Source organism: Ailuropoda melanoleuca, chromosome 9 (assembly GCF_002007445.2).
Source record: "Ailuropoda melanoleuca isolate Jingjing chromosome 9, ASM200744v2, whole genome shotgun sequence".
Taxonomy (NCBI): Eukaryota; Metazoa; Chordata; class Mammalia; order Carnivora; family Ursidae; genus Ailuropoda; species Ailuropoda melanoleuca.
The window spans coordinates 99,365,901-99,380,930 of NC_048226.1; the positions used below are offsets into that span (position 1 = coordinate 99,365,901).

Genomic DNA, 15,030 nt, shown 5'->3' on the forward strand with positions numbered 1-15,030 from the left:
CCCCCCCCACCTTTGCCATATTGGTAAATAGAACATCCAGCCGTCCAGACTCTCTCTGGAACAGCAACACAGCTAAGCACAGACACACCAGCAACAGAGAGAGAGACGGAGAGAGGGTGCCCACGTGTCCTACGACACAGCACCACAGAGCATGGGAGAGGCCGCTCTGCCCTAACCCACGCCAGCATCTCAGCCCAGCTGTCCGAAAGCTAGAAGACAGAACCCAGGACGGTGCCTCCTGCGCGTGGGGAGAGGGGCGAGAAGACCACCACTGAGTGTCCCCAAAATAGAAGGAGGCGGAGGTCGCTCAGCTGTGGCCAGCTGGCATCCCACAGGCTCGCTCACGGCCACCCGATAAGCTATATAAAGGTTGTTTTGTGGCCACGACCGAGCCCGGGGTGGAGAAAGCTCTTAATTACAGCCAGTGCTCTGAGGTTGGGCCCCGTCTGCAGCCTCCGCCCCACGCACCACAGGAAGCCAGGCTGAGATGGAGTCCCCTGGGGACCTGTGAGGCCGCAGAGGCCGGAGTTGATGCCATGACACAGAGGTCCCTCCCTGCAGGAGCCCGAGGCCAGGGACAGAGAGCCACATACTGTTAGCTTCATTCATGGACTCAGCACACAGCCACTGGTCACCACGTGAGCCAGGCCGGCACGAGTCACCAGCACGGTTCAGTATTAGACTCCAAATGATTGCAGAGGAGCAGCCTGACGGGCCAACTCCCAGGCGGTGGGCGCTGAAGGAAACGGACACTGGAGCACCTGGCTCCCTGTGATCCTGGGCAAGCCGTGTAGCCCCTCTGTGCCTCGGTGTTGTCCACAGACCAGAAGGAACAAGGAAACCCGCGTTGGGAAGGTGGGGAGACATCAATAACATCAGTGGGTTGAAAGATACTCACTAAATATCCCAGCTTACTGGAAGGAACTCAGGGCCTGGGTCAAACAGAACACGGTTAAGCTCCCAGGGCTGCTCCTCGCCCGCCGGGCTGCCCTGGGGTATGAGTCGAACCCAGTCATCACTGACGCTCGGGTCATCACAGTGCGGGACAACCCTGGGTGTCGCACACACGAGCTCTGACAAAGGAGGTAAGCCCAGACTAAGTCATAAACGGGCGAGAACAAAAAAATTAGAACTAAGTACCCTATTTGCAGCCATGTCCCAAGTGGTACGATATGCAGCTGGAATTCTAATGGAGCTCTTAGCAGAACATTCAACAGAGGCACCTAGAGATCCCGAGAAAACCCGTCAAGGCCCACAGGTGGCCCGGAGGCATGTGGACAGAGAAACTTCCACAATGGCCACCCCAAGGAAGCTCTGTCCGATCTCAGGCCCGTTCCTGTTTCCACAGCACCCCACCTCAGCTCACCTGGTCACTCTCAGCTGGGCTGAGAGCCAACCACTGCTCATGGACCCCCCTGCGCTGCCTCAGGGCCGGGGACTGCTGCACCCCACCCCGGACACGGGCCCTCACTTCCTGTGCACTGACCTGGGTTCTGCTTCCCCTCAGAAGGGCAGCCCCGGGAACCCTGCTGTCCGGCAGAGCCGCCCCTCCACCCTCCTGCAGTCCAGCGTGGGATGGAAAAGCATGGGCTCCGGAAGCTGGACTTCCACTCGGCAGCAGCAGCATCAAAGGACAGGGTGGGGGAAGGAGGAAGAGCCTTGCGTGTGGACTTTGTATGTAACAGTGAAGTTTCCAGCACCCACATTTGAGGAAATAGAAGAACCTGAGCTGAGATGGGAGCTGAGATTAATTTTACTAATATAGTTTACGTGTCCCTAAATTCCCAGAATATTCGTATCTCAATATGTAATCAATAGAAAAGATATCCGTGAAACGCTTTGTCATTCTGTCTATAAAAGCCGTGCGTATAGTCCTTGTGGCACTTCCTGGTTAGGACCAGCACCTGATTGGTCAAGGCCCACCCGTGCTGGCCCACACAGGTCTGGAGCATTGGCTCCCTGTGCACAGAACTCAGGGTCGACACCACCTCCTGGGGCTGGGTGCGGAATGGGGCAAGAGCGGACTACAAAGTGCTGTCAACGGTCAGGGCTCAGAGAACAGCAGACTCCCTGGTTCTGTTCCCTCCATTGGAGCCCGGGCAGGGTCCTGCTCCTCTGCGTCTGCCCCACACGATGAGGCACGGGGACATCTTGGGCTTGTATTCAGCCCATGCCAGCCAGCCTGCCTTTTCCAGACCCTCATCAACCTTCAGAATCTAACCGTTTGGCTGTGCTCGTCAACAGATAGATAAGTTCAATATTTCAGTTCACGTTGGGTATGATTACAGGTTTGCAGAATATTCTCAACCTTTGCATTTGGGAGGGGCCAGGTCATTGCACAGGCACCTCTGACATGCACATCACACAGCAGGCACAGAACTAACACAGGTTCCCACCCTTGATTTCCTGTAAACAACATTTAGGCGGCTGCTTTGCACTCCAGGCTCTGTTCCGGGCCCTCGGAAACCGCGAGGAACAGGCTTTGCCCTCATGAAGCTTATGGTCGTGTGTGAAGGCAGACCCCAGGCACATAAACTAAGGAGACACGTGACACTGCAGGTGGTAACCAGGGTCCACATTCCATCATGTGATTAGCTGCCATGTTCCTGCTGCCCCAAGTAGGCGAGCTTCTCTAGAACGAAAAGAACGTCAGATCCGTTACTGCATCCTGGGAACTCGGCATGGGCCCCAACAGACGAATCATTCAGTGTGTGGCTGCTGAATGAATGAATGAATGAATGAATGAACGAACGAACGAATGAATGAACAATTACTACAATGCTCTGCTGGGCTGCTGAAGACTGCGTGAATGAATGATATGATAAAATCCGATGACTGCTACGATGCCCACCTGTTAAATGGATGAATGAATGAATAGGTCGGATCGAACTGACTGACTGCTACACCAAGAAAACCACACCGTTAGTCTGTGATTTTCCAGATCATCGGTATGAGGCCCCAATTCAGAAGAGCCCCTGTTTGGGTTCCAAAGTCACCCAAAGATATCTCCTGTGTGAGTAGGGATTTCTGGCCATGTGGATTTTGTGATGCTCCTTGATTTAATCGTACTGGATGTATTTCAGTATGTTACTGTTAGCTATTTTATTTTGTTTTGCTCTCTTTCTAATTGAAGCAATTGTAAGGGGATTTTGTTTCATTTGTCACCAGAATCGAGCAGGCCCCTAGTCAGCTTACAGCTGTATTTACAAAAACAGATTCCCTTTAGACAACTGAGCATAACTTACATCTATTTTGGCTTTTGGAAGAGCCTGGCTACTGTGAGTTTTCTTAATGTTATCATGGGGGACGTGCGGTGTCCCCAGCTGGCTGGCATCCGGTTCCCCTTCTCTTGGTTGCAGCCCCCAGTATCCCTGCATGGGTCAAACCCCTTCCCCTGGGAATGGAGTGGGGTTGGCGACTAGGACACGGTCATGTGGTTTCGGCCCCAGTCAGCCTCTTTCCACTCCGAAGCCACAGTGTTGGTCTGTGGAGAGCCGCAGACCCACACTCGTCCATCAGACTGAATCCAGGCGCACTGGGCCATGGTCTCATCCCTTCTGGGTCTGAAGTCTCATGTGGCCCTAAGATTCACCACAGGCAGCCCCTGTGTGACCTCCCACACCTGTTCTCGCCTCCCCTGCCCGCTGCAAGCCTGGGAGGCTGGCCCCTGGGACCCCATCACCTGGGCCCCTTGTGGGCTGCTGTCAGACTGGCTTAGGCCAGCGGAGGAAGGGAGGTGAGAAGAGGGCAGAGAGGGCAGGCAATTCCTCCCTGCTCCCTCTAGGCCACCACTGAGACAGTAGCTGTGCTCCCTGGGGTGACTCCAGCCCCCTCCACATCTCATGGGTCTCTGAGCACACTTCCACCCTTGCCATCAGCCTGCTTCTCTCGCTGCCCATTCCCAGGGGCTCAGTATCCCTCAGCGACCTCACCTTTCTCTCGACAAAACCGTCATCAACACCTCTGCCGCGGACCGTCCATGCCGGGACCCGGACACCCAACCCCGCAAGAACAGAGATAACGCCGAGGAGAAACCTAGACATGGAAGGAGTGGAATGACCCTGGTCTCATCATTCAAGCCTGCCTGACCTCTGACCTTTTTGTCGTGTGTGATATGAATTTGCTTTATTCCCTGAGCCAGTTACAGTGGGTCCTCTACCGCCTGTGATGGAAAGCACGGTCCCTGACTCAGAGCCAAGGTCAGTGAGGGCCCTGCCTCAGTCTGGGGCGCAGAAGGATGAGGCCAGCACGTGGAGACCGAAGGTCCGGATTCTGTCCCCAGCCCAGCCCTTCTATTAACTGGGCAGCACATCCCAGTGACTTCACCTCTCTGGGGCTGTTCCCACCATTCCCAGAACCACGACCTGGGCACGGAAGTTCTTCAAAATCTAGATTCTGCCTGGCCAACATCTAGAACCTGTCTGAACCCAGGTTGGCAGGATGACAAAATGCCAGCGGGCAGGGTCGAGAGGAGTCCTGCTTCCCGGCATTCTGGGATCATAGCAGCTGCACACGCTCCAAAGCCACCACGTTGGACTTTGGCCTCCTGGCTGGGCCTGGAACCCGGTGTCTGGCTGTCATCAGCGCAGAGGTCAGTCCTGAGCCCTGGCCCTCCCAGGCTGTCTCTCCTGCCTTCCTGCCCTCTCCCGTCTTGGCTGCGGCAACCCTCTGGCCTACCGCTGAGGGCCTAGCAGCTGCCCCTCCCAGGAAATCAGCATGCGTGTGCTCATAACCATGAGAAGGACATCACCATAACCTATGTGGTTGTGATGAGGATGAAGTGAAATTCACGGCCGAGGCCTCGTACACTACTGGATAGCTTTCCTTCACTGAGCACTCCGGGCCTCTGTTTCCTCATCTGTGGAATGGGGCTGGTCCTCAGTGCTCCTTCTGTTCCCAGCCCTGTTTGATCTCTGAATTTCTCCAGCAGTCCTGTAAAGGGTCTCCTTGTGTCCTGCTGTCCTGCCAGCCTCCCATTCTCACAGATCTCACAGTGTCATACCCTTGCACAAAACCCTTCCACACCTCATCTTAGCACACGTGCCCTCCTTTATTGAGAGCTTGACAATCATACAAAGCCACCAACCCCAGTTCCCTCCTTGACCACAGCCAGAAGGCTTCATTTCACTTCCCTGACTGTGTCATGCCATCCCTCAATCCTGCATCCTACAGCTCAGGCATGTCCTAAATGGTCTAAGCACCACCTCCTCCAGGAAGCCCTCCATCATTCTCAGGGTCATCACTGAACACAACCACAGAAGAACCCCATGGGACACTGTGGCACCTTCATTAAGATCACCCCCACAGCATTTTATCCCTTTTTACATGTCTTTTTTGCCATCTAGGCTATGAACACTCCAAGAGCAGGACTTTTGTCTTATCTTCTTCAACAGGTCCAGAAATCGACACAAGGCCACACAAAAACTAGATCCCCAATAAGTATCTACGAAAAAGTAAGTGGAAGTAGAGATTAAGTGAGCCAAAGGAGAAGAGTCACAGAGCGGTACAGAGCCCGAGGGCATCGGGTACCAGACAGTTTAGCTGTTTTCTCCCAGGGCTGCAAGCCAGGCCTGCCCCCGCTGCTCTGCCAAGTCATGCCCAGCTGCTCCCACTGCCAGCCACAACCCCAAGGCTTCCCTGTCCCCAGTAAGCTGTGACCCTCTGAGCTTCTCCCACCGGAGAAGTCTCGGTCCCCAGAAGGAGTCCGCAAGACAGAGGCTGAGACCCTGCTCCCAGCCCCCACCTACTGGCCCTGGAGAGGGGCGTTACCAAACACTGCTCATGACCCAGGAAGGACAAATGTCACCCCAGTGAAGCAGGCAGAACAGAAGCTGGACACGGATGGGTGCACAAAAACACATTTCACCCTTCCTGTCCTGTGCAGGAGGCTGTCCTGAGAATGACCCAACAAGGGTCTTGGAGGTCAGCCTTCAGGGTCAGAAGCCCAGGGGCTGTCAGCTCCCCACTTGCTGCCCAACCTCCCCCATCGCCCATCTCCAGCCACAGTCAACAGATTCCAGACGACCTCGGGTTATCTCAGAGGGCACCAGGTCAACAGCACTTGGCCTCTGGGATAAGCAGGGCCCAACCATCTCCAAAGGGCTGACTGGGGATCACAGCTACAGACCAGAAGCCTGTCTGTGCCCACTTTCTTAGACCCCTGGTCCCTGCAGTCCCTTGGAAGAAGAAAGGGGGCCGGATATAGTTCACCTCCCATGTGCTTTAAGAAGGGCTTTGCGAGCTCGGCTCCGACTTGAAGAGCCCTGCAGGTGAGCACATGTGTTACCACTACAGACATGCAGCCCAGACTCCCAGGCATTTAACCCACCACAGGTCTCTCCGGGTGCATGGGGCCGAGAACCCAGCCCTCTTTAATTTCCTTCCTGCCTGCGCCCTGGAGGCAGAGCCTGGGAAGGACGCAGGTGTGCGCCCTGCTGGGTGCAGGGGTGCAGGCCCGACTGGTTTTCCGCTCTCCTCCGTTCCGGAACCCCCGGCCCTTGCGCTCTGGCGCAGCCCTGCCACCTGCCAGCGGCACAGCTCTGGGCTCCCCACCACTCCACCCGGGGCCCCGCGCACACTCACTTTCACACAGGCGGCGCCTCAGCTTGCCACGGATCTTGTCGATGGCGTTGAAGTCGGACACGTGGAAGACGTGGGCGGACTTGGGCTCCGAGGCGATCTCCTCCAGCTCCTCCTTGAGCGCGGCCCCGACGCCCACGGCGAAGATGCGGATGCCCGCGCGGTGGGCGGCGGCCGCGGCGTCCAGCACCAGGTCCTGGCTGCGGCCGTCGGTCAGGAGGATGGCCACCTGCTTGAAGGCGCGGTCCCCGGGGCGGCCGCCGGCCTGCGGGGAGAAGCTATGGCGCGTGATGAAGCGCAGCGCGTCGCCCGTGTTGGTGTTCCCGCCGTGGTAGGCCAGGTGCCGGGCCGCAGCCTTGACTGCCTCCCGTGAGCCGAACAGCCCCAGCTCGAAGGCCGTGGTCGGCTGGTCGCTGTAGCGCACGACCCCCACGCGGGTGCGCTCGGGGCCCACCTCGAAGGTGTCTACCAGGTTGGCCACCCACTGCCGGACCTTCTCAAAGTCCTCCTTGCCCACGCTGGAGGAGGTGTCCAAGAGGAAGACCAGGTCGTAGTGAACAGTCTTGCAACCTGCAGGAGGGGAGCGGGGAGAGGAAGGGTGAGCAGGGGCAAACGGATTGGGAAAGGTCACACTGGCTGGGGGTCTCCCCCGGCTGCCTTAAAGCTCCTAACCTCGCTCTCTGAACTGGCTTATGATGAGTGTCCCCAAGGTTGCTGTGAGGTCTAGCTGCCAACACGTGTCCTTGCATAAAAGTGGTTAGCGTTCATGGAACACCACTCTATCAATTTCTCCGATAGTTTTTGTGTTGGTTACCAAGTGACTTCATTGTTTTGTAAACCTACTGCAAATAATGCATGCTCATTTCATAAAAGGCAATCAAGAAATGTTTCAAACGCTTTTGTTTCCATCTACAGAGAGGTCACGCTGTTAACCCACAGCGTACACACCTAATTATTTTCTGTTTCCATATAGTTACTAATGCACGTGGGACTGTATCAGACACGCTGATACATAGCTGTTTTCCCCACATCCGGCAATATGCTGGAAACCCATTTCCAGTGTGAGGATGTTGGTTTCCATGGCTTCAAGATGCCACTGCACAGAGCACATAATTTATTTAGCCAATACCCTCTCGTTAGATGTTTAAATAGTTTATAGTATTCCAGCATTATAAATCACATAAAATATTTTGCACTCATATACTTGCAATATAAATTTGTAGACATTCTATAATGCTTCATAAAAATAGAAGCATATTTTGATGTGTAATATGCTTCTATTTTTATAAACTTTGCAAGTTTTATATAAATATACGTATACAATGCTTTTGATGAAACAAAACAGGACACTAATTTATTTCTGATCCTCAGGGCAACCCTGTACTGAGAGCTTGCTCATCCCCATTTCACCATTGGTAAGATGAGGAAAAGGGTTTCTAAACTCCAGAGAGCTGTACAAACATATAAGGGAAGCATCAAGAAGCATTGGTCTTGACTATTCCAGAATCTGAGGCTTGTTCGTACCACCACCAGCAGCAGCTGACCAGGCCTCTGGACACTGCAAAAACATTTGTCTAGTAAAAACGAAATAAGAACAACTACAATAAAAACCCAGTTTGTTAAACTATCATGTTGGTAAAAGTATTAAAAATGCCAAGGTAGCCAGTGCGCAAGAGAATGCAGCCACCTGCCCTGCCACTGGCCGTGGGATCTGTCACACCCATCTTCAGGGTTCTAGAAGCCTTATTATGAAGGAGAGTGTTTTTGATCCATCACTTTCAAATTTAGGGATGTACCCTAATCAAACAATCAGACGCAGGGGAAGAAAAATTGTAAAAGATATCTAAGAAGTTCATGCAGCACTGGCAAGCAAAATCCTGGAGCCCAGCTCCACGCTCCCCTACGGAACCGCTCACAGGCTCACCCGCGTGGGCTCACATGGCACAGAGACCGGCAGCCACAGAGCGCAGGCTTGAAGCGATCCTTATTTACCAACAAGATACATTCTCCCAATGTCTTGTTGGGTCTGAAAAGCTGTGTGTCAATGTGACGGACTGTGTGTGGGATTGCGTCTATATGCATCAGAGGACCTACAAAAAGAAACATTGCTTACCTCTGACAAGCAGAACTGTGAGTAAAATTTATTATTCTGTATTTCTGATTTTATATTTATAAGCAATGAGTTCAGAAAACAGAAAAATAACCCTGTATTTACACACACACACACACACAGAGGCACACACACTTCCCCATCCCACCCTACACCAGTGCCTCTCGTAAGTTTTCCCTATCTACCTTTACCCTGAGTTTCTAAAATCCAAGCTGTAATCTGCTCTCGGGAGCAGAGGTAAACCCCTGCCTTCCCAGGATTGCTCCCTAACAGGATTAGAGCTTTTGGAATGTGTTTGCCCAGATGTGTGAACTCAAAAGATAATTCCTAGGGAGTTTTTCTCCTTGACACAAAGGGTCATCCTTTTGTCTTTGGGACAATAATGTCCCAGCCTGTGTAGGGTAATTGCTGCTGTGGGCCAAGCAGGGCCCAGCCTCTGGGCTGAATCCCTGAGCAAATTTGTGTTAAGGCTGCAGAAGGTTCATTTTGTTCCAGAGGCCTCACCTAGGGGCCCCGTGGCACTCTCATACATTCTCTCCTGGGGGCTAGGGAGCAGACTGCATGGTGAGCATGTGAGAATTAGGTGTGCTATCTCGGGAAGGGCTCTGACCTTGGGGGGTGCCCTCAGCTCTGCCATGGGCAAGAGCCACGTGTGTGAGCCCTGCCAGACACCACTCTCCTCTGGGCTGCCATTCTCCATGCTGTGAAACGAGGGCTGGGAAGAGATGGTGCTTGGGCCCTTGGGTGTGCCGGCTGTGTGTGCTCTTGGGCTCATCTCCGTGGACACAGAACCCAATATTCCTCCCATGAAGACCAGGCCGTGCACCGTCATCACTGTCTCTCCAGCTAGCTGGGCTTTGAGAGGTTCAGGCAAAGTGAAATATAGGAGGGGACTCAGGAAAAACAACGCAGAAACACAAGGCCTGGGGTTTCTGTCCATATTTGCTTCTTCTGCAGGCTCGGGGAACACAGTGTGGGCGCCCTCCTCACCTGCTGGGGGCTTTGGGCTGTCTTCACCTCGGTTCCTCATCTACAAAATGGGGTGGCTTTGCAGCCAGGTACGCGCCCTGCCGCCCTAGGGCCCTTCCCAGAGAGGCGTCCCCCTGTGCCCGAGGAGCCACGCATGCAGCCTTTGTGGGGGTGCCGTGACCCGGACCCGCTCATGCCCCTGAGCCTCCGTCACATCTCAGTGCTGATGGCACCTTCCCCAGGAGGCCCTCAGACAGGTGGGCTGGGCCACTGTCCCATCATACCTCACCCCTCCTGCCCCCGCCACCTCTTCTGCAGCGAACTTCCCACTCCCCCCTCTACTCCAGAAGCGTGTTCTCCTTGTGGTCCTGGCTGCCTCTTCTGGCAGGCCTCCAGGGTGTCCCTTTCCACTGGAATGTGCCTCCAAATCCTTCACAGGACAATGCAACACGGTCCTGCCCCTGCCCTCTGTCCCCAGAAGCCTGCACGCACTCGACAGAGACAGGCTCACAGCACACGGTGCGGTCCACTCGGGATGTGGGTTAAGACAGCCCGTTGCTCTCCTGCACTGTCCTGCACACACACTCTCCCACACTCACAGACACTCACCCCCAGACTCTCACACTCACACTTTCACATACACTCACATTCACACACATGCTGACATAGTCCCGCACTCTCACTTTCACACACACCCACACCCCTCAGACGCTCTCACACTCTTATACTCACTTTTACACACACTCACAGTCCCACACTCACCCTCAGATTTTCACATCCGTACACTCACTTTTATATACTCTCCAGCTCTATCACACTCACACATGCTCACACACACCCCACACACTCACCTCACTCTCATGTGTGCACTCTCACACGCATGCACTCTCACTTTTACACACACACTCCGACAATTTCATAACTCACAGAGTCACAGCCTCAGACTCACTCATACGTGCAATGTTATATCCTCTCTCCAGCTTTGTCACACATTCACACACTCACACACTCTCACTTGCACAAGCACATGTGCTCACTGGACGACCGGCTACCACGTGCACTGGCGAGGACAGCTGACACGCACACTTGCTGGATGGTCCACCTCACTCACTCTCGCGCCCTCAGTCCCTCGCTCACTCACAGGCACACGTCTGCACCCCACACTCTCACACACACACTGACACAGTGGAGAGCAAAGATAGGGAACATATGGGGGTTTTGTTCCCATATGCCACTGAGCTCCGGCTGTTCAAAGATGGTTTCTCGAGCATTATTACTATTAACCACCTCCTGCATCTGACTGACAGGCCTGACAGGTGAATAGGGAAACCGTCGCCTACCACCGGTCCCCTCAAGGTTGGTGGCACTCCGAGTCAGAACTGATTTGTGTGTGGACTCGAGTAAGTCCCTGAGCACCAGCCACACAGCAGGTGCACAGCCACACCTGAAAGCCCCACAACAGCTTGATGTGCTCAGAGCCACGTGGTTATAAATGGCAGACCCTGGTTCACGTTCGGGGCCACCCTCTCCGGGGTTACCAGCTGCCTCCTGAAGGAAATCAAGAGATAAGTGGGAAGGACCATCCAAGGCTGACTGTAGGCCCTGGAATGTCAGTGTTCGGAGTTTTGTGCTGTAATTAACATGCAGGGAAATGTTCCAGAAAGGTGCTCAATCTAAAGGGCTTTAGGGGAGTTGGAAGAGAAGGGCCATAGAACTGGGCACCCTGAGACCACTCCTGTCTGTCCTCCTCTGCACTCCTGCACCCCAGGGAATGTCTCCTGCCTGGTCCCACCTCTGTTTTAATGCTTCTAGACTCCCTTCCTCTGGAGGCAGAATTCACCTCTTGCTCTTGCCAAAAATTCCTCTCCCACGTTCTGTTGATGTGGTTCCCGGGAGGGGGCGCCATCCGCCTGGCCAGTGGGGTGGCACAAGACCAGACTAGACCAGCATAGATTCCACTTCTCCCTGGATGCTAGACTATGACAAGGGTCAAGCATGTGAGCAAGCTGGGCCATCTCCAGGAACTCTGCTGGAGTTTCCAGAGAGAGGTGCATTTCTACTCCAGGTGCCAAGTTTAGAGATGCTGAAGGCCGTCAGGACACAGAGGACCCTGGTGGAGAATGAAGTCGCATACTGGTGGGAACAAGATAAGGTTAATCACTTGAGCACCGAACCCAATGTTGCCCGAAGTCCAGGGGCATCAGAGTTGTGCTGCCTAACGCAAATACCTTTCCACCTTTGCTTCTTAAACTCAAGCCAATTTGCACCGTGGTTCCTTCTCTGCAAACTACAGAGCCCGTGTGTGCTTAGCCAGGCCCAGCAGGTACAGCCCCCGCTCTCCAGAGCTCACCCAGACCCCGCACAAACGTCCCTGGCTCCTTAAGCACACTCCTGGCTCCTTAAACGCTATGCTCTCTCCACATCTTGCCTCCACTTTCCCTCCTTTCAGCTCTGATTCTCAACCCAGTTTAGACAGGCTTTCCCGGAATGACCCCGCTCAACCTCCCCTCCAGGGCAGACTTCCAAACTCCATCCAGATCCCCCACCCTGCATCCCTCCTGGGCCAAAAGGGCAGCCCGGACAGGACAGGAGGCCAGCCTCCCTTCAGCCTATGCAAATGCTCTTTTTTGAGCCATTAGCTAATTCCCATGTCTGAGGGCTGCCACAACCCCCTTCTTATTCCTTGCACATCTTTGGCACTGTTGAATTCTTCCCAATATTTTCTTCTTTTGTTTTCTCTCCCCCTCTGAATACACTGTCTTGGGGCATTTCACAAGAGACTGTCTCAGATTACAGGGTCCTGAGGACACAGAAAGATATTTCTGTTTAACTTATTTTGAGCAGCGTCTGGTCTGATGAAGCAATGGGTATAAATAGAGCTCCAGGATCCACACAGATTAGGGAGGTGCCGTCCCACCGGGCTCCCCCTTTTCTAGGGCAGAATGGTGAGGTCCTGGGCCACACGGAGCCACTGGGTGCTTGGGAGAGCTGCAGACTCTAGTTCTCCCAGCTGCCTGATCTCAGCTCCTGTCTCCCAACCTCAGGGGCCGCATCTGTAACAAGGGGGCGTCATGAGGGTTGGAATTAGTCCCTAGCTCAGCACCCTAGAAGGGTGGCCATAAAAATAAAAATTAAAAAAGCTGCAAGCACTCAATTAAAGGAAGTTATCATCATCAGAGAATCCTTTTCAGTATTTAATTCACGCCAACAGGGTCTCTGCCAACCCGCATCACCGGGCTGGAGACCTCTGAGAGCGGTCCACCCCAACACTTGCCACGGCCCCAAGCTCCAATCCCCCGCTCCGCCCCTCTTACGCACACACTCTGGTCTAGAGGTCCTCCTAACCAGGTGCTCACAACTCCACAAGGCACCACGCACACCTCTAATTTTAAAGTGGAACAGGAGGGAGTTAGAGAGGACTTAGCCATCTTCTGATGGGGAAGTTGAAGGACAGGGCTGTTGCCAAGAGGGATCAGGCATTCGACTCCCCTTTCCCAGGGGAGTGTGGTTCCCCCCAGGCAGGCTCCAACAAGCTGGTTTTTGGAGCCCCCACCTTGAGAGACCCTATAGTCTCTGATCCCCACTCTGCTGGAGGGCATACACTTCACACAAGCTCTGAGGACAGTTTCCCTTCTGAGAAGGAGACGCCTACATCTGGACCAGATTATAAATTCCCGTGCTCTACTCTAAGTTGGCACATTGCTCCCCCTCAGCACAGAGATCATTGGACAAGACAGGTCTGTTCCTGTCGCTTCCCACCTTAAAGTCTTTTCATTGTCGTCCTTCTCGATTTGACCCCAATCTCCTTTTCCAGGTTCATGGCCCCTACACCTTACCTCATGAATCTTATTCACCTACCTCAAAGATTTCTTTCTTCTTCCAACATCCCAGTGTTTTCTTTTTCTGACTCTCTGACATTGCCTCTGAGATGCTTTCTTTTCCTTGCCAGGCAGACTCCTACTCATGCTCCAAAACCCAGCCTATGTTCTTTCTCCTCCAGGAAGCTTTCCCTGATTTCCCAGGCAAGAAGTGTATTACTATCTTCTTTAGGCTTCCACACAACCCCCGAATTTTAGCACCCCACAAGTGGTATTAAAACTGACCTACTTAGGGGTGCCTGGCTGGCTCAGTCAGCAGAGCATAGGACTCTTGATCTCGGGGTTGTGAGTTTGAGGCCCACGTTGGGTGTAGAGAATTCTTAAAAATAAAAACCTTAAAAAAAAATAAAACTGACCTACTTATTGGCCTGTCTTTTCCACTGAGCTCCTTAGACTTAGGGATCGTGTCTCTGGTCTCTCTCCCTCTGTGCCTGGAATGGGGACAGGCACACAGCAGGCTCCCCGTGTATCAATGTCACAGAAACAAACCAATCAATGGGCGGGGTGTCTGAACTATATTTAACTCTGTATTTCACTTAGATAGTAATGGGAAGATCTCTTTTATATTTTCTAGAAAAAAAAATTTTTTTTAAATAACCTGAATCTTCTATTCCCTGCGACAGAGCAAGCCTATAGATTCGCACAGGAATTATGGTCTTTGCCTGTCCACTAAGAGTGTTTCTTTTCTTCCAAAATACAGCCTCAGACCCCACCACGTCCCTGCCGTCCCACAGGCACAAGCACGTGAAGAAGGTCGGGGTGCACGGGAATGCACCAGGCACCGAGGTCGTGCAAGATCAGCTTTCTCCCCACGGGAGGGCTCCGAGCTGTCACAGTACAGGGTTCTCCAGCTCCGTTCCTAAAGGAACCGTGGCTTTNCGAGGTCTTGTAAGATCAGCTTTCTCCCCACGGGAGGGCTCCGAGCTGTCACAGTACAGGGTTCTCCAGCTCCGTTCCTAAAGGAATCGTGGCTTTGGCATCATGGTGCCGAAACCCCAGGACCAAGACGAGGGGAAAACCCAGAATGTCTCCCCGCCAAGGGGATCTGTGCGAGGATCTCCCTTCATTTCCACTGTGCTTTGCTGTAGCTGGCAAAGCCGAGTTTGTGAACACAGCCTGGGCATTCACTGGTGGGAGTTTGCAGCAAGAGGGACGGGAGAAAAGCCTCTTGAAAAGTTTTGTTTGAGAGGCACCTGGGTGGCTCAGTCCTTAAGCATCTGCCTTCGGCTCAGGGTGTGATCCCAGAGTCCTGGGATCGAGCCCCGCATCAGGCTCCTCTGCTGAGAGCCTGCTTCTTCCTCTCCCCCTCCCCCTGCCTGTGTTCCCTCTCTCGCTGGCTGTCTCTCTGTCTGTCAAATAAATAAATAAAATCTTAAAAAAAAAAGTTTTGTTTGAGCAAAGGACCGTCATAAACCTGTCCTCTTTCCTTTTCACCTGAAAACCCATCCAGCTGTGGCTGATGGAAACANTTGAGCAAAGGACTGTCATAAACCT

At 53.4% G+C, this 15,030-nt stretch overlaps 1 protein-coding gene across 1 annotated transcript in view; it reads right to left on the reverse strand.

The window, feature by feature from the left end:
* The window catches only part of COL22A1 (collagen type XXII alpha 1 chain), a 235,160-nt gene extending 227,500 nt beyond the window's left edge, over positions 1-7,660 (reverse strand). The window contains exons 1-2 of the mRNA XM_034668525.1: positions 7,609-7,660; positions 6,583-7,149 (exon numbers count right to left, since the gene is read on the reverse strand). Coding sequence (XP_034524416.1) covers positions 6,583-7,149; positions 7,609-7,660 — 619 coding nt within the window. The remainder of the gene's footprint in view (positions 1-6,582; positions 7,150-7,608) is intronic.
* Positions 7,661-15,030: the final 7,370 nt, after the last annotated feature.